The sequence below is a fragment of the Macadamia integrifolia genome, chromosome 11 (genome assembly GCF_013358625.1).
Source record: "Macadamia integrifolia cultivar HAES 741 chromosome 11, SCU_Mint_v3, whole genome shotgun sequence".
In the NCBI taxonomy this organism is placed as follows: domain Eukaryota; kingdom Viridiplantae; phylum Streptophyta; class Magnoliopsida; order Proteales; family Proteaceae; genus Macadamia; species Macadamia integrifolia.
In genome coordinates, this window is record NC_056567.1 from 13533399 (window position 1) to 13552921 (window position 19523).

At 40.0% G+C, this 19523-nt stretch overlaps 1 protein-coding gene across 1 annotated transcript in view; it reads right to left on the reverse strand.

Annotated features, from left to right (window-relative positions):
- LOC122094115 (26S proteasome non-ATPase regulatory subunit 13 homolog B-like) overlaps nt 1-14764 on the reverse strand; it is a 105722-nt gene extending 90958 nt beyond the window's left edge. Inside the window, exon 1 of the mRNA XM_042664792.1 lies at nt 14441-14764. Within this exon, the coding sequence (XP_042520726.1) occupies nt 14441-14590 (150 nt within the window). The 5' untranslated portion in view covers nt 14591-14764. The remainder of the gene's footprint in view (nt 1-14440) is intronic.
- Between the last annotated feature and the right edge of the window lie 4759 nt (nt 14765-19523).

Here is a 19523-nt window from a genome sequence, read left to right on the forward strand (position 1 = left end):
TTTCGGTTGGCGCTTCCCCCTTTTGAGTTTCTCAGCCATCCCTTTTGGTGAGGCTTTTGAGGCTGTCCCCCCCCCCCATTGTATATTCTTTCCTCTGCTTGGAATGATTTTTTTACGTCCAAAAAAAAAAAATTTTTTTGCTAGATGGCATGCAATTGATAAGGAAGGTGGCAAGATGATGGAGGGCCTTAGGGAAGAATGGAAGAATTACACATAGGAGGGAAGGAAATTCACACGACCAAGCATAACCACCAACTTCACCCAAAATAATTAATTCATCATTCAAATCCTTCTCTACATGTCCATCGACTACAGCCAATATATAGAAAATAAAGACATGAAATTAGAAACTCTACTAATATAGTATCTAGCCTAAACTAGGAAATAACCATAAAAGGAAATTAATGCAAAGGAAATAAATCCTAATTCCAACATTCAAATCTATAAAATAAAAGGCATGAAATAAAATACTAAGTAACTACTAATTTTATTTCCAACCGTTGTTGGGCCAAAACCCTGGGCTGGACCCGTTCTTCTTGGCTCTAGGCTTCTAAAGCCGGTCATGCTGGTCCAACCAGGTAAGGGCAGCAGTATCTGCATCAACTCTCCTCCTCTGAAAAGAACTCGACTCCGTCGAGTTAGGAAAAGGACCAAGGAGGCCGTCTGAAGGAATATGCTGAATGAGGAACGATCCCAACACCTTCTTGAGCTTAATTTCAGGGAGATCTTTGGTAAGATGAAACTTCATAGTCTTGTTGGCATACTTGAAAGCATAGGTATTGGCATAGCCACAATGCTGTACTTTCTTGTCAAACAACCAAGGTCGACCAAGAAGGATATGGCACACCTTCAGAGGGAGGACGTCATATTGGACTGTATCCTTAAATCCACTAATAGAATATATGACCAAACACTTATCTGTGATTCTGAGATTACTGTTGTTCATCCAAGAAACCTTGTAGGATTTTGGATGTGGCTCTATCTTCAATCCCAGCTTACAAAAAGCGTCTTCAAAGACAACATTAGTGCAACTACCTCCATGAATGACCAAGGTTAACAACTGGTCATTGCACTTCACACGAGTCTGGAAAATACTCCTACAGCGCCAATCTTCATTGTCAGTGGCTTTCTGAGTGATCAACACATGACGAATGACAAAAAAAGGATGTTGGTCTTCATCACTAAGAGTGTCATTGACTTCACCTGGCGCACGCTCTTCTCTTAAATCAACTGTGTCAGAACCAAGTTGCTCTTCGGGAATATATGGTATAAGAGAATCCTTATCAATAAAAGCAACCAAACGGCTAGGACATTGAGCACTGATATATCCAAATCCATGGCATAAGTAGCAACGAACTATAAATTTTGTTGCATCAGAAGGTCGACTAGGTCACGAAGAGGTCATAGATGTAGCACTAGCCTGTGGTTTGTTAGATGACCTTTCTTGGGTAGGAGGCTATTGCAGGATGGAACTAGTACCTCGAGGAAAAGTATCTACAAAATTTCTCCAATTGTATGGGCGTTTCAAACTTTCCTCAACTTGATACGCTACTTGCACGGCGTATTCCATGGTAGGCAATCGACTAGATGCAAGGGCAGCACTAAGTTAAGGGTGCAAATCGTTGCGAAATTGTGCCACTAATACTTCCTCATCCCACTCAAAATCAAGACGAGTGACCAAATAATAAAATCTCGCAACATATTCTTCAACGGTCAAATTCTCCTATTTCAACTGTGCGAACCTGAGATGCATGCATTGCTTGTAATCAGAAGGTAAGAACCTCCGGTTTATGACTTCATGCATTTCATCCCAAGTAGTGACTAAACCAATGCCTCGGGTTCGGTTTTGTTGCTGTTGCTTGATCCACCAAACTTAGGCCGTGCCTTTCAGTTTGGCTTCTGCAAATAAAATCTTTCGGGCCTCAGTCAACCCATACCATTTGAAGAATGTCTCCAAGCTATGAATCCAGTCAAGGTACAGTTCTGGATTGTTGTCTCCATAAAAATCAAGGGCATCCAACCTTGCTTTCCGTTCTGCTCCATCATTATATCTACCAGTACCATATGGTGGTGGAGGAGGAGGTGGTGGTGGTGGTGGTGTATGATGTGGTGGCGGTGGTGGTGGTGGTGGTAGTGACGGATCCTATGGAGTGGTGTTGGAAGAATCCCCAGACTGGATGGGACTCTTTCCTTTATCTGTTGCCACCAAACGATCAATAGAAGCTTGCATGGATTCCATCATTGTCATAATAGCTTCAAATTTTGCATCAGTTTCTCCCTTGTAGGAGTTCAGTTGTTGAACTTCACTATTGGCTACCATGGTAATGATTACAAAATAACACTCAAAAAGTAATTATAGTAAATAAAGGAAGTGTAAGGAACAATGGCAAAATGGTAAATTATTCTTTTTTTTTTTTTCTTTTCTCTTTTTTTTTTTTTTTTTTTTTTTTGCAGGGATGGCAGAACTGTAATTTTTTGGAAGTTCAAATTAAACCACAAGGGAGATCACGTGGGCAGGGGTGTAACTGGGAATAAAGAAAGAATTAATAGATAAAGAGAGGGGCAAAGTGTAATTTTCAGAAGTTTAAAAGTAAAAGAGAAAATAAGGCTCAAGGGAGTGTTTGGGTTACCGACAGACGCAAAACAGTAGTTCTCCCCCTAGGAGAGGGAAACCAGCAGGACTAGCAACCCACGAAGATGGCTGCTGCAATTGGCAATGGAGGAGTCTTCGATGTCCAACGGGGAGGTTACAACTCCGATGGAGATGGCGACTCGCGACTGGAACTCCAAAACCAGGTATGATTCTGGTTTCTCTCTCTCTCTCTTCTCTTCTTCTTCTTCTTCTTTTTTCTTTCTTTCTGCTGTCGGACCCCAGAAAAGAGGCTCGATTCTGTCCAGAGAAGACAATCGATTTTTTCCCCTCTTTTTTTCATCCTGGTTCAATCTTCTCTTTCGACTCTTTCTCCTTGCTTCTCTTCTTTTACTTCTTCTATTCTTCCTTCTCTTTTCTGTCTTCTGTTCACTGATTCTGTCTTTTTTTTTTTTTTTTTCACTGTCAAAACCCTAGAAAAGGGCTCGATCAGAGGAAGTTGGGAGAAAGAAGGGGGTTGGGACAGAAGGGGTCGATTCTGTCCACAGAGAAGACAGAATCGATTTTTTTTTTTTTTTAGTCTTTGTAACTGAAACAGAGAATGGGGGAGGAAAGGAAAGATGGAAGGGAAGAAGGGGAATGAGGACCTTCGGCTCTGATACCAAATTGATGGAGGGCGGGAAGAAGGGAATAATTACACACGGGAGGGAAGGAAATTCACACGACCAAGCATAACCACCAACTTCACCCAAAATAATTAATTCATCATTCAAATCCTTCTCTACATGTCCATCAACTACAGCCAATATATAGAAAATAAAGACATGAAATTAGCAAATCTACTACCATAGTATCTAGCCTAAACTAGGAAATAACCATAAAAGGAAACTAATGCAAAGGAAATAAATCCTAACTCCTACATTCAAATCTCGAAAATAAAAGGCATGAAATAAAATACTAAGTAACTACTAATTTTATTTCCAACCCTTGTTGGACCAAAACCCTAGGCTAGACCCGTTCTTCTTGGCTCTTGGCTTCCAAAGCCGATCATGTTGGTCCAACCAAGTAAGGGCAGCCGTATCTGCATCACAGGAAGTAAACTTAGATATGTCAAATAACAAACTTCGAGCACCCCTAGTTTTTGTATGTGGTATTATGTCCATGTTCACAAGTCTGAAGTCTGGCCACACTAAACTTGGCACAAGGCTTTTAAATGTATATGAATGGATCAATCGCCAATTAAAGAAAGGCTACAAATGCTCTCATCCACCTTCTCAAAAATGATTTGTATCCAAGGATGTTACATTTTTTGAGTTTATACATTTTCTTCTCAGACACCACCTCTTCAAGTGGAGAGTGGAAGTGAAGAGGTGTCTTTACCTATCCCACCTTCTCTTTTTTTATATTAACAAAACTGATAAGTCTTTACCTATCCCACCTTCCTTTTTTTTATATTAACAAAAATGACAATACTGAGGAAGTAAGGGAACCGGAAGCAAGGGAGTGGAGGATAAGGTGGGACATGAAATAGGGAGAGATGGAAATTAAAAGAGGACATAAGGATAAGGATAAGTTGTTAGTGTATAGCCAAATGGCAAAGAAGACCTACCAATATTTCTCTCATCCTCTTTGATGTAGATATACACCCATGGAGCGATCCATACCCATCTAGGTATCCAGCGAGAGATGACCCGAATCCATATTGAGTCCTTAGTCTAATAGGATTTTAGTAGTTTATTTTATTTAGGAAACTAATATCTTTAGTTTATTTTATTCTGTTTATTTTTGAGAAGTTGCATACATAGGATATAGTTAGAGTTGGTTTAGGATTTCTTTTCCTTTTGAGTTAGTTTCCTTTTAGGATTTCTTTCAATATTAGAGTTTTTCAATTTCCTATTTATATGCTTGTAATCGATTGATAAAGACAGATTGAAGAAAACATGAATTGAGTTTCAGTATTGAGAGCCTTAGGGTTGTGTGATTCTTTCTCTCCCCCATTTCTTGAAGCAACAGAAGACGAAAAGGAGCAAAATAGAAGAAGAAAAGGAGAGAAGGAATAGAAATCAGGAGAAAAAGAAGAAAGAACAGAAGAAGAAGAAGAAGAAGACGAGAAGAGAGAAAAAGGACATACATACCTGCGAAGCCTCATTGCGAGTCTCTCTCTTGGTCGAGGTCGACTTCCGCTGCTGCTGATTCCGTCTCCAAGAAGGAGAAGAATCCTTTTGTCAATATTCCAAAACCCCAACCCTTCGATTCCTTTTATTTCTCATTCCTAAGTCCTTTTTTTTTTTAGAATTACCTTTAATTCTGCTTATTTCCCCCATACCCCTCCCATTATCCTTTATCCCTTTCTATTCCATATCTTTCTTTATTTCCCATTAACCCCCTGCCCCACACGTGACACCTTTGTGACTTAAATTGAACTTCCTATATTTACACTTCTGCCATCCTTGAAAAAAAAAAAAAAAAAAACCATTCTACCATTGCTCTTTAAACCTCCTTATTTACCATTCTCTCACTCACTCACTACTTTGAGTATGCATCCATAGTGATTCCAACAACCTAGGTTATGGCTCTAGACCTTTTATTGGATATCCATCAACAAATGCAATTGATCATAGAGAAGCTCGCGGACATCAAAACCTAAGTACACTCTAACTTCAACTATGTGATATCAACCGTTGAACAACAGGTAGACGAACCAGAAGATGAATCACCAGTGGTAGAAGATGAGATGGCAACGTTAGGAGTTGTCGATCAACTTGTGAGAAAATTTAAATCTGTTGATCTCTTCAGTGAACCGATCGATTTTATTTTCCCGAGTCACCACTTCACCAATGAACTTTGCGTTGAGGATTTCATATCATTTGATCTTAGTTTCGATGGTGATTTTATACAGGCAAGGATGGATGTTGATCGATTGGTGTTGATTCTTCCATTCTACAAAACTCGTGGACAAGTTTTTATCAACATCGGGGGAATTGATGTAGATATGCACCCATGGAGTGATCCATACCCATCTGGGTATCCAGCGAGAAATGAACCGATTCCATATTGAGTCCTTAGTCTAGTAGGATTTTAGTAGTTTATTTTATTTAGGAAACTAATATCTTTAGCTTATTTTATTCTGTTTATTTTTGAGAAGTTGCATACGTAGGACATGGTTAGAATTAGTTTAGGATTTCTTTTCCTTTTGAGTTAGTTTCCTTTTAGGATTTCTTTCCATGTTAGAGTTTTTCAATTTCCTATTTATATGCTTGTAATCGATCGAAGAAAATATGAATTGAGTTTGAGTATTAAGAGCCTTAGGGATGTGTGATTCTTTCTCTCCCCCATTTCTTTATGCGATTTTCCCTCCTCCCTAAGGCTACTCCATCACTCCTGATACAGTTAATGCTCCACCATGTCCGATGTCCGCCTAATTTACCATCTGATTTGAATTTTCCAATTGCCATAAGAAATAAAAAAGTTCTTGTACTAAAAAATTACTAATCAACCTATTGCCGAGTTTGTATCCTATGATTCTATTTCTACAAGTCTTGCCTACACAGTTGCCTTGGCCCACATTCCTATTCTCAAGCGTGTTTGAGCTATGGCTGATCCAAAATGGAACAAAGCTATATGAGGAAATCAGGGCATTAGAAAGGAATGCCAGTTGAGAGTTCTTCACCCTCGACTGACTACCAAAGACAAGCTTTCCGTTATGGGCAATAGCCGATAGGCTTAGCTGCCCCCCCCCCATAAAGTAAATAGTAGAGAAAGGCCATTGCTTGTTTAGGGAGAGATTTAGACAACAAACAACATTAGTTACGAGTTCGCACCCCCTGCAAGATCACATTTTTCATCAGCCACTGCTACTCTTTTTATCGCGCTCCACATCTAATGAGATTTTTGTTTTGACATCAAGTTCCACAAAGCATGGGCGTCAGTGTGTGTATATGTGCTCAAGGAAGACGACCAGCCCTTTGTTTTGGGGGACACCATAGCTAATATCAGGGAGCTGAAGCGGCTTTCAGTGGCCCACCACGCACTCAGGAGATTGGGCGAGAGTACAGAGCAAGCCGTGAAGTAATTAAAGGAGACAAAGGACTGGTTGGATATATACGACAACCCAAAAGACATGACAATGACCTTCACGAAGTACCACGCGGTGAGAGCTATATATGACAATCTGCAAAGGTTGCACGGCAAGGAAACCACCGTCTAAGAAAGGATTGCCAGGTATTTAAAGGAGCACAGATACCCCCAAGGAATACAATTTGAGGCTAAATGAGATACAAGTAGCCTAAACAGCAAGCATCCAACATCTCCGGCCGAACGGTTAGGCAAGACTACGACGCCTGGGTTAAAATCCCGTATACCAAACAAGACGTTGAGAGTGTCACTGAATCATTCCCCTACTGCTGCCAAAGTGACAGCGTCTGTAGCATCCACCGGTAATGTGTAGATGAGGGTAAGCTTTCTATGTGGATAGGACATATCAACACCTTTTGCATCTTTAAAGGATTCATAGTTGTGTTAGGTCCTAAGGGTCCGAGGACGTTGAGACTTTTTTATTAAAAAAAATATTTTTTGGCTGGGCTGAGATTGAAATTCCACTAAGGGCTGGAGAATGGATTTTGAAAGAAGGTACACCTTTTGCATCTTTTAAAGGATTCATAGTTGTGTTGGGTCCTGAGGGTCTGAGGACGTTGAGACTTTTCGATTAAAAAAATATATTTTTTGGCTGTGCTGAGATTGAAATTCTACTAAGGGCTGGAGAATGGATTTTGAAAGAAAGTACTGCGATCTAAGCGCTAGGTATGTGCCTAGTCTATTCCCAAGTTGCTTCGAATTGGTGTCGTTATTTATGCATCAATAATGATAGATGCATTTGCCATAGTTCCAGCATTACAGCACACCCATGTCAAATATATAGCAGATTTGGGCAGTCTAGCCAAAACAAAGTTCCAAAACCCTGCTTTGGGATCACTATGGGCACACCCAAACGAAAACGGTTCAAACTTCAAAAGATAAAGATAATTACAAATTTTGTAATTTTGAAGACAAATCAAGCCCTTAGGAGTAAGGTAGCAAGATAGGGGACAAATTAAGGATTGAGCTTAAAAGGAAGGAGAACAATTCTCAAATTTAACATAGGGACAGATTAAAAATTAAAAATTGAAGGAAACTTGAAAGAGAAGGGCTTTATGTGATTTTATAAGGTCTGTCCTTAAGAGAAATTTAGCAGACTTGATGTCTTCTTCAACCTCACAATTCTAAGGAGAAACAGAGCCGGCAATAACTCAGACTTGCTCCAAGTGGGAGAACTCTCTTGTATGGCCTCCAAAGGGTCTGAAATCTTGATTGGAAATTGTTAATCCCTTAGGCTCTGAAACCCAATTAAGAGTCAATCAAAACAATCACCTGAAAACTAATAAAATATGTCTAAACTCAACCTGGCCGTAGAGTCGAATTCAGATCTGATTGCAGGTTCAAATCTCACATAATGAAAGGAATTTGAGGATATGAACTTATAGTATGACTTGCCCTAGGGTGATGATCAGACACCTAGAATATGAGAAGAAAAGAATAAGAGGTGAGAGAGACTAGTACCCAACTGTGAATATTGTTTGGTCTCCCAGAACAAAACAGGGAAAATAAAATTGTATAGCAGGAAGAAGAAAGGAGATATTTTAGAGGCATCGTACCCAGAAATATGAAGAAGGATGAAGCAAAAATATGAGAGGAAGAAGAGAAGACCCAAGATCACCGATCGGCTCTGGCAATAGGTCATGCAGCCATACTTACCAAAAACTCAATATTTCATTCTTCATTGTACTCAATCGATAGGGTTATAAAACTTTGTACAAAAAGAAACTACTAAATAAAGTCTTCTCAAACTAGGAAACTTGAGAACTACTCTCCTACTTTAACATTCCATAAAAATACAGACTACAACAAAACCACAAATAAATAAATAAACCCCTAAATATCCTACTGGACCAAAACCAGATTTGGACCTGGCTTGTCTCGGTCTAGGCTTCCAAACTGGTTCATGCCAGTCCACTGCAGTGGAACTGCATCACTAAACTAGCACTGCTCCTCACTTTTTTCAGGAATAAAATTGGAAAATAAGAAAAAACTTTCACACAAAAGGAAGGCAGAAACTATGCAGTGTTTCTTGATAAACGACTGGCCTCACAACAACAAAGCCTAATCCCAACTTAATGGGATCGGCTGCGTGGATCCGTGCAAGGACAAAAACGAAAAGTAAAAATGAAAGGAAACAGAACACAAACAGAAACGAAGTAAAACACAGCTAGATTGGGTCTGGTACGTTGATCCTCAATGTAGATCCACATCTTGGACTTCAGTATTGAAGGAGAAAGAAGAAAACAGACCAGCCAGCCCTGGGCTGTATCGAGCATAGCTGGTTCCATATTTTTGGACCCCTTGCGGGCTACATCAGCAATCATCGACCAGCAACGGATGCCACTTTTTATTGCATATTGGTTTCCAGTTGTTGGACTTCTCGAAGCCTTCTCAGGTGCCATCAAACCAGCCTGCTTTACAGCTGTCCAGAAGCTCCTCTTATGGCCTGCGATCCCAAGTCCCAATGTGATTTTTGCTTTATGGTTTTGACTGGTCAAAGATACTCTACTTAAGTTGTTTTGCATTCTAAAAGTCCTCTATTAGTTGCTTTTAAGTTTTATTAAGTTACAAGTTAGGAACTAGTTGCTAATATGTGTTAGTTTCATTTTAGATTAGTTTCCTATTTGGGAACAAATTGTTATTTAGTAAGTTTTGGACCTCTATTTAAAGACAGGCTGCTGTAACATAAATCACAATTGACCTAAGCATCTATTTTACATACTTTCTTCTCTTCTTTTCTTCTTCTCAATTCTGTTGTTTCTTGCTGTGAACCTGTGAGAGAGTGATTGTGAGATAAATAGACCTAAACAAGGATCGAAGTCAGCTTGAATAGCAGCCCAAAACCCCAAGGTTGTCAAGGTTTTTGGGCCAAATCGACATGGCTCTTTTCTTCTGTTCTATCCAGCATCTTTGAAGACCCTTTGGCTGGTTCAAAGGCCACCTCAAGGAGGCTACTCGACCACGGTTTCAGCCCCTGCTGCCCAGCCAAAACCCAACCGCAGGTTTTCTCCCTAAGTACTTAGACACCCAGTTTCCGCCAGATCTGTTCCAACTTTCTGCTGGTATTTTTTGGCTCTACTGGAGGACTTCTAGCGGGATTTTCTGCCCTATTTCTGAACCTAATCTACTAGTGTGAGTTTCCTAATTACCCTAATCTCTATGTTATTATTCAGCCTTATTCTCAGCCTGCTTGGATTCTCTTTGGTTCTATAACCTGAAATCAGATTTGGACTTGGTTCAAGATTGTTAATCTTTGGAGTTTGTTTACCTAAAGGTGAACCAGCTTTACATTAATCCTTGCCCTCCAATCCGCTCTATTCGAGGTCATACTTGGGCCAAGACCTAATCTATGCATGTCTTTCCTCACTACTTCTCCATCATTTTTGGCCTACCCCTAGCTCTTTTAGATCCTTCTATCTTGATCAAATCACTCCTCCTTACTAGTGCATCCATAGGCCTCCGTTGAACATGACCATAACACCTCAAACGACATTCTCGGAGTTTATCATAGATCAGGGCAACTTCCAAATCAGCTCTAATACGTCCATTCATTACCTTATCCTTCCTAGTTTTGCCACACATTCATCTTAGCATCCTCATCTCCACTACATAAAGCTTATTATCTACATGATGCTTCTTAACTACACAACATTATGCCCCATACATCATAGCCAGGTGTACGACTGTCCTATAGAATTTTTGTTCAATCTTTATAGGGATACGTCGGTCATACAATACTCCAGACGCACCTCTCCACTTCGTCCATCCCACTTTAGTTCTCTATGACATGTCATCCCCTATATCACATTCTTTATCTATAATTGACCCCAAATATTTAAAATAGTCACTTTGCATTATTTCTCTCTCCTCAATTTCACCATATTCTCATCTACCCTAGTGTGACTAAAGTTACACATTGCATACTCTGTCTTTGTTCTACTTATCTTAAAGCCTCTTGATTCCAAGGTTGATATCCATTGCTCCAGATTAGCGTTAAGCCTTGCTTTTGTCTCATCCAACAAAAAAATATCGTCAGCGGAAAGCATACACCATGGAGCCTCATCTTAAATGTTCCTGGTTAAATCATCAATGACAAGCACAAACAAATAAGTGCTTAAAGCTGACCCTCGATGTAGCCCAATAGCAATTGGAAATTCACTAACTTGCCTCCCTTCGTTCTCACACTAGTCACCACATCATTATACATATCTTTAACAATATCCACATATTTACTCGACACCCTTCTCTTACCTAGTACATGCCAGATTAACTCTCTAGAGATTCTATCATAAGCTTTTTCTAGGTCAATAAAAACCATATGTAGGTTCTTTTTGGCAACTCTAAAGGTTTAATGAGCCTCTTCAGTAGGTAAATAGCTTCTATTGTGGACCTACCTGACATAAAACCAAATTGGTTCATTGAGTGAGATAGTAGTTTCTCTTCTCAAGTGGGCTTCAATATCAGTCTCATATAGTTTATAGTATAGCTCATTATTTTATGCCTCTATGGATATTGCAATTCTGAATATCCCCTTTATTTTTCTTCTTCTCCACTCATATGCCATTTTTCTTATACTCATAATGTTGCTAGAAAGGTTGATTAACCATAATGCTCCACATAAATACATAATCCTATTCTCTTCCACAATTCTATTGAGACTTTGTCTGGGCATGGTGTCTTACCTGCTTTCATCTTTCTCAAAGTTGCTTTTAACTTCAGCCGCTCCAATCTTTCGTATATATCTATGGGGTTATGGTGTCTTGGTGAATAGTGCACTCTTTCAAGCTAATCCTACTCGCGTTGTCTCCATTTAGTAGCTTGCAAAAATACTCATTCCATCTCCTTGAAATGTCCTCAACCCTTACTAGCACTCTACCATCATCATCTTTAATACACACAACACGATTGAGAAATCTCTATTCTTCATTTCTCTCATATAAGTTATCTTATAGATAGTTTTTCCCCTTCCTCTGTGTTCAGATTATTATAAAGGTCATCATATTTTTTCTCACTTGCTTACCCCACAATCTTTCGAGCCTTGTTTCTGGCAGCATAATATTTCTTTTTATTTTCTAAATGTTAAGTCCTTCGCCAAGTCTTAAAACTATCTTTCTTAGACTTAATGCTTTCCTAGACCTCCTCATCCCACGCCCAAGTCTCTCTATATGCTTGACGAGTGCCCTTTGATTCGCCTAAGACTTCTTAAGAGACCTTAACATAGGTTATCATCTCAGTCCACATCATATTGTTGTCTCCCGCACAATCTCACTTTCCATGCTTAACCACTTTATCAGTATATGAATCCAAGGCATCTCCTTTTAATCTCCACCTTCTCTCTTTTTTGGGTGAATTAATAAATGCATTAAAAGAAGGGAGAGGGAGAATATATCCCCTAAGGGAGATGACAAACCCTATAAGGGTAACTAAAGTCCAAAAGGACAGCATACAAGGCCCAGTGGGCTTGAGGAGTGGAAGACATGTTTTATGACATGTCAAATACAACTCAAAATCCACATGGGCATAAAAGGGAGCTAGAAGCCCAACAACATAAAATACAAAAGCCCACATGGGCAAAACAAGAACCCAAAAGCCCAAAGAAGGAGAGGGGCAAATAGGGAAAAACAAGTAGGGTTCCACCAAACCTTACCAATTGATCTCAACACTCCCACATCCAACCGACAAGACAATAACTGAAATTCCAGTAGAAAAGGCAAGCACAGCGGCGGGGCGAGGCCAAAAGAGAAGCTGGCCTCGCGGAGGGGGGCACTGGCCTTTCAGAGATTTGACTTTATTTTTCACTTATCTAATCAATTTACTAGATCTACTAGATGAGAAAAAAAATTACAAAACTAGGTTTGACTTTATTTTACACTTATCTTATAAATCTACTTGTTTTGTAAATCCACTTGTTGTGTATTTTTCCCCTTTCTTTTTTGAGTTGTAAATCATAGATTAATTTATCAAATGAGAACTTCGAAGGCCGAAGAGGGGAAATGTTCCATGTCAACAGAATTTGCACATGGATTAGTCGATCCTAAGGGACGGAGGAAGCCCGTCAGAGAGCTTGTACGCATGTGTGCTCCGAAAGGGAATCTGGTTAAAATTCCCGAAACAGAACATGGCAGTTGACGGAAACATTAGGAAGTCTGGAGACATCGGAAGGGGGCCTCGGGAAGAGTTATTTTTTCTGTTTGACTCACATACAAGAATTCATTATCTAATTCCTCCTTTTATGAAAGTAGGTCGGGTGATGGATTATCTTGGTGATGGACGTAATGCATGTAGGATGTTTTGGCTTGAACGATCTATATGGTACATCAGGTAAAAAGCCAGTACCTTATTATAGTCTGACGTTATAGCCTATGGTTGATTTGTAGTGGTGCATCAGGATGACAACCGGCACTTATTAGAATAAGTTATAACCTGTAACTCTTTTTCATGATCAATACTAAGCTACTCTCTTTAATTCAAACAAGATTTCTGCAGCTCCTCCAGATTCATAAGGAGACAAGTCAAAAATATCATAAGTAAACCAAAACCTGCTCAAGAACCTTGAGAGAATATCAAGTATTCTTGAGAGAGAATGTTACGTGCGTGGAAGGGAGGGAGAAAATATTGGAAGAAATTACAAAAAAATAAGATATAGTTGATGAAATTGGAGAGAAAATAGGGTGGCTTTACGAACGAAGCCTGGCGTCTAGCTTGGATAAGGAAGCCTACCTTAACTCACAGAGTTTGGTTTGGTTCAAAAGTCTCTTCTTCTATTAGACTTCTACTAATTTTATAGCATACATTGATGGTTACATAACTTCCCTTCTCATGATGGCCATATTGCCATGACACTACTATTACTGTATTAATTAAAACAACTTCATACATCCTCTAAAACACTACATGATAATTAAAACCTATAATTACTTAAGACTAATAACAAGATAACTACCCATCATGCCCAACAGCCACGTACACACCTCTATTCAAGAGGGAACTCATGAGAGAGAGAGAGAGAAAGAGAGAGCCCCAAGCCTATGTGGCATCTCTTGCTCGGTACATATCAGAGAACAAGTAGATTAAACAACTTTAACAATTCTATTTCGCCAACACTTGGTACAAGCCAACTGAATTCATTATATTCAAAATCACTAAAATGTTAGAGGACCACCAATCAATGTTGTTTACCATATCTACCTTAAGCAACTTGAGAGTTCATACTTCATCATTGACCAAATTGCAGCGAAAAGCATATTCTTCAGCAGGTAACTCATAACTGCTAATTCCCCCACACCAAAACCAGAACCCAACCTAGCTACATCAGGAAGTGCCTACCAATTCGCATATTTTTTAAAAGAATTAGTAACTCCTTGCAGATATTTTTTTTTTTTTGGATGAATAACTCCTTGCAGATATTACTAAATGCTAGAACAAACAAAATAGATCTTTATAGACAAAAGTTCAGTAATAATCCAAACCAAAACCACTATTATTACTCAATATCCGCATTCAAGATCTCATTTCTTAAACCTCCATGACGAAACACGAACTTTCTTGAATAAGAACAAATAAATAAGAGAGAGAGAGAGAAAGAGAGAATGGAAGACGAAGACAAAGACAAGGTACAGAATTCACCCATCAAATTACTTCTGAAAAACAATAAGCAGAAAGCAGTTAAAGGAAGGAAACATATGCACAGAGTAAAGAGCGCTTAACTAAACTAACCTGAAATACAGCTAGGGCAACGAACTGCTCAAGCTTGAGAGTGAGCTGGTGCCAGAGCTTCCTCTGGTACAAATCCGCCAATGTATTGTACCAATCGGCGAGCTCCGGCTGCGCGTTACGCTGAGATTCGAGATACTGAAGAGCAGCCATGGCGATTTAGTATGAGAAATCACTACTAACTGCCCCAAGAAGAAGAGGCAGGCACAGAGCTTCTTGAGAAAGAGAGAGCCCCGAACCACTTCGTTTTCGTCTTCTCTCCTTTTCTTCCAGGAAAAGAAAGGAACCACTTCTATGCTAGTGATTCCCCTTCGTATATTTCCGGTTTTCATTTCGAAAGATGTGCACAGTGCAAACTTAAATAATATGAAGGCATATGGCAACTTGGTGGGTTCGGGGCGGGTACGAAACCGCAACGGAGCCGCTCCAATCGAACAAGAATTTAGGGCCCAAACTTGGGATCGGATGGCAACTGCCGAATCCAACTCGGCCAAGTTTTACAGTTGTAAACGCTGTTTGCTGTTTTTTGTTTACCAACAGTATGTAAAAGGGTAATTTATAACGCCATCTCCTAAAGAATGCCAATATTATAAGGACACCCCCTCTCTTTCACCAAATTAGACTCGGACCCTCTGTCGGCTGTCAGTGTTACAGAATATATCAAGAATGCTAACATCAGCGGTTTATTTTTTTTTCTAAATACCAGTTTGCCCTTAAAAATAAAGGAATATCGAAATTACCCTCATTAGTTTTAGTCCCCAAATCCATTGAAGAAACAAACCTAACTCACTCTCCCTTCCGGCAATGGCGTCTATGGCGGGTGCAAATCCCCTCTAGGGACTACAGGTATGTGGAATGTTCAAACCATTTATCCTCCCTTTTTTAATAATCTAAATCTACTAATAGTTCTTTTGGTTCTTCAAATTTATTACAGAACTAGAAATTTGTAGTCTGGACTATTGAATGTTTTCACTGATTTCTAATTCTTTGTCTTGCTTGGTCTTATGTTCTTTGTTTTCTAATTTCGACGTGTTTTGTTGATTGTTTGTTCTGCATTTTATTGGTTATTTGTTCTGTTTGAGAGGTTCAAACAGAAGACATGAAAGGGTACTTCAAAAGTAACAAGCTGACGGTGCTATGGACAATGGACCTAGGCATGGTTTTAAGTATCGGTGCGTATCGTGCCGTATCGGTCGATACGTATCTGTATCGGTAGGCATCGGCACGATACATACCGATACGTATCATGAAAATTTTAAAATCCTTATGTATCGATACGTAACCTACGATACACACCGATACGCACCGATACACAACCGATACGCACCGATACTCATCGATACGTACCGATACTCTATGAAAAATTCAAAATTGAAGTGAAATGTACGTTTCGGTATGTATCGGTACTTATCGCTATGTATCGATACGTATCGATATGTATTGGTGCGTATCGGTATGTATCGATCGATACACACCGATACGGTCATAAAATGGCCAAATGGATAATTTTTTAGAAAAACATAATTTTTTGAGGTGTTTTTGTTCCAAAGTTGCTGCCAACCATTTTTTTCTCTAACTAAAGTGGAAATCAAGATTGGGAACAAGGATTTTACATTTATGGGACAATTACAAACCTTGGATTCTTAGTGCGATACTCTCAATTTACTGTTTATGCACAATACATGTTATATATAACTTTTTTTAACTATTTTTTTATGCAAATGTGTATAAAAAAGTGTTTCCTATCCATTTATGTGCGTATCTTTAGCGTATCTTAGCATATCTCCGATACGATACGATACCCTCCGATACGTATCTTAATTTTGACCGACCGATACGATGATCGATACCGATACTTTAATCCTTGGACCTAGGGAAGCTCTGGAAGAGGATAGAGCAGAAGACGAAGAAGAAAGTTGAACTCGTTTCACCCATGCCAAAGGACAACAAAGGTGAAAAAGACGGTGGTAGTGATGGGGACAAGAATACAAAAGAGAATTTGGGGAAGAAGCAAAATGATATAAAAAGAAACAGGTACTGCAAAGAAAACAAAAATAGTAACTGGGGTGAGGGTGGAGGTAGGGGTGGGGAAACCGAAAGACCTTGTTGCCGTGACGGAAATTTTGGAGTTTGTGATGTTGATGGCGAGGAGAGGAAGGGCAGGCTGAGCAGCTGGAGATCAAATTTGATAGGGATTCTTTCTACAAGTTGCTCCGTTGAGTGTCCTTGGTAGAGATCAAATTGTATGCTAGTATTTGGGAAACTTGGCTTATTCCATACCCAAAATCAAGGTACTACCTGATTATCAAAACCCAAATCTGGATGCTCAAAGATCTTTTCATGGATTTTTTTACTACCCCTTATCAAACCCAAAATCAAGGTACACCCAGATTATCAAACCCAAATCTGAAATCTTGAGATGAATGTAGGGCTATCTTCATCATTATTTTCTACTCTCTAGTATATTTATTTTACATTAAGTATACTAACCATGTAGAGTAGTTGGATACGGGTATGTGGATTTGCACCTCCCTTTTACATTTTTGGCTATGTTATTCCTTTCAATGCATGTGTGACAATAATGCTTATTTGTATTCAAAACTTAGATGGCCCATTCATTAACATGTGTATAGACCTAGGGTTGAATTCTGATTTTACTGGGTGGACCGAGGTGCCTAACCCCTTCCTTAGACCGCAACCTGACATGAACCCTAACCTGTAGTTAGACAATTCGGATGTAGTAATTTCAATTTTAATTTTCAATTATATGGGTCCTAGACCCTAATCTAGGTGGTGACCCTTGTTAATAGAGACCATTGGACCAAAATGCCACTCATTTTGCAAACCCAAAGGAAAGGAGGGGGAAAGAGGTGCAAGAAACCTTGCTGGTCCTCATAATGGAGACTCCACTAGGGACAAGTCAAACTTCTTACCAAACCCATTTAGGTCATACATGAATGCTTTGTTTGCAAATTAATTGTTTGAGCCTTGTATGCAAAGAACATGTTTGTTCGGGTTTTGTTGTAACTAACAAGCATCATGCACTTTCACACACTTGCACTGCACTGATGTATGGTCGCCCACGTGACAAGTACATGTGGAATAAGAAATGAAGGTTCATTGGGCCCTCATGGTGAATTCACAACCGTCCAATCCAATACCTTTGGGTATATTAAAGAGATGCGTCAACGTACTGTTTGAAAATCCTTATGAGATTTTAGGACAAGGAATTGAATCCAATATGGGTTTGGGATTGAGACAATTAATGTAATACCCTACTTCTTAAACCCGGTTTGATTATACGGTTGACCCGGTTTAACCATGAAGGGTCCGAACCGGAGAGAATTAGAGCGGGTTCCTTATGGACTATGATGGCAAGGGTGACCTTAAACACCGCCTGACCCGACAAGTTTGAGCTAGTGCCAGAAGAGACGGGAATACCCAAGCCGTGTACATGCACCTATCATAAGGTCATGTACGGATAAAGCAAGTATGTAGCCGTATATTAAGGTGCATACGTATATTACAACGTATGCCAAGAGTGAGGTTGGTGCCAAGGCCCGAACTCTGTCAAAATCCCAAGTTTTGGCCCTCAGGTGGGCGCACCCACCCACCTGAGTGACCCACCCATGTGAATTACTTAGTGTTTTAAAGAAGTATATATAGCATTTATACTTTCTTTTCTTTTCTCATTTGTGACACTTGTACGTTGGTGAGAAGAGTAAAGAGGAGAGAGAAAAGAAAGGAAAGAAGAAGAGAAGAGAAGGAAGGGGAAGAAGAGATGGATTTCAACGGCGCCGCGGCTTGATCTTCCCATTTCGACGCCGGAAGAGTGATCTTCAACACTAGATCTACATTTAGAGGTGAGCAAGGTTTGGGTTCCTTAAACCTTCACCATATCCAAGTAAAACCCTTGATTTGGGTAGGGTTTTTTGAGATCTTGTAGATCCCCCTTGAAATGATGAATCTAAGGTTTAATAGATGATTTATGTGTTGATTTTGAAGGATTTGAAGAAGTATTTACAAGGTTGGAGAAGCATTGTGGATTTGAAGTGATTTTTGGGGTTTGAAGGTGTTCTTGAGCAAAGAAGGTAAGATGGCTTCCCATTCCTTAAATCTAACCTAAATCTAGGTTAGAACCATCCTATAAGACCTTGAAAGTGTGAAGAATGGGTTTGGAAAAGCCCCATTTGAATCCCCCAAGATTGGGGGAAGTTGGGAAGAAACAGCAGGTTTCCCGCCAAGACCGGTGGGCCAAACCGATGGGCCATCTGGCCCGCCTGTGGGCACCCGCCTAAGAGGGCAGGGCCCTCGGGCACAACCGGCGGGCCAGACCGGTGGGCCAACCGACGGGCCACCCTGCCCACCGGTCTTAGCAGACCCCCTGGCCCAACCGACGGGCCAGACCGGTGGGTCTGACTGGTGGGTCAGACAAGTGGGCTATCCAACCCACCCGAGAGGCTCCGAATGTGATTTTTACGTCCGATTGGACCCGAATCGGACGTGTGACCTTCTTTTAGGATTCTAAACATGATCGTGTCATTGGATCGTGTTAATCTTGATTCCAAAATGGTGAAATACTAACTCCGCTCACTCATGTTAGGTTCACCAAATCCTACGTTTCTCGCACCGGATCTCACCCGTACCGAGCGTGAATCCTTGTACACTACAGGTAAGTGGGGAGAGGACGTTTGGCATTGTTTCAAGGCATTATTTGGCATTCATTTAATCATATCTAGTCTAGTCATGTCATCATGAAAATGCTATAAAGATTAGTCATCCTCACATTGTTATGCATGAGTGTTGTCTATTTTCTAATCGTCAAGTGATAATATGCTTCTGTGATGAATGTGGACATCATTGTGCATGATGCATAAATAGACCAGATGTCGTAGTCGGCTTGGAAACGAGTGCATTGGTGGCCCGTGGTATGGGACGCGGTGGCACTATGCAATTGTACTATTGTCATATAATAGCATGCGGTTTAGGATTTTTACTTTCCCGTGCTACGACCCTTCCCAACAGGGGTTAAGGTGTTGGGTTACCATTTGGGGGGAAGCAGTGGTCGCTGTTGTCGGGTCACTGT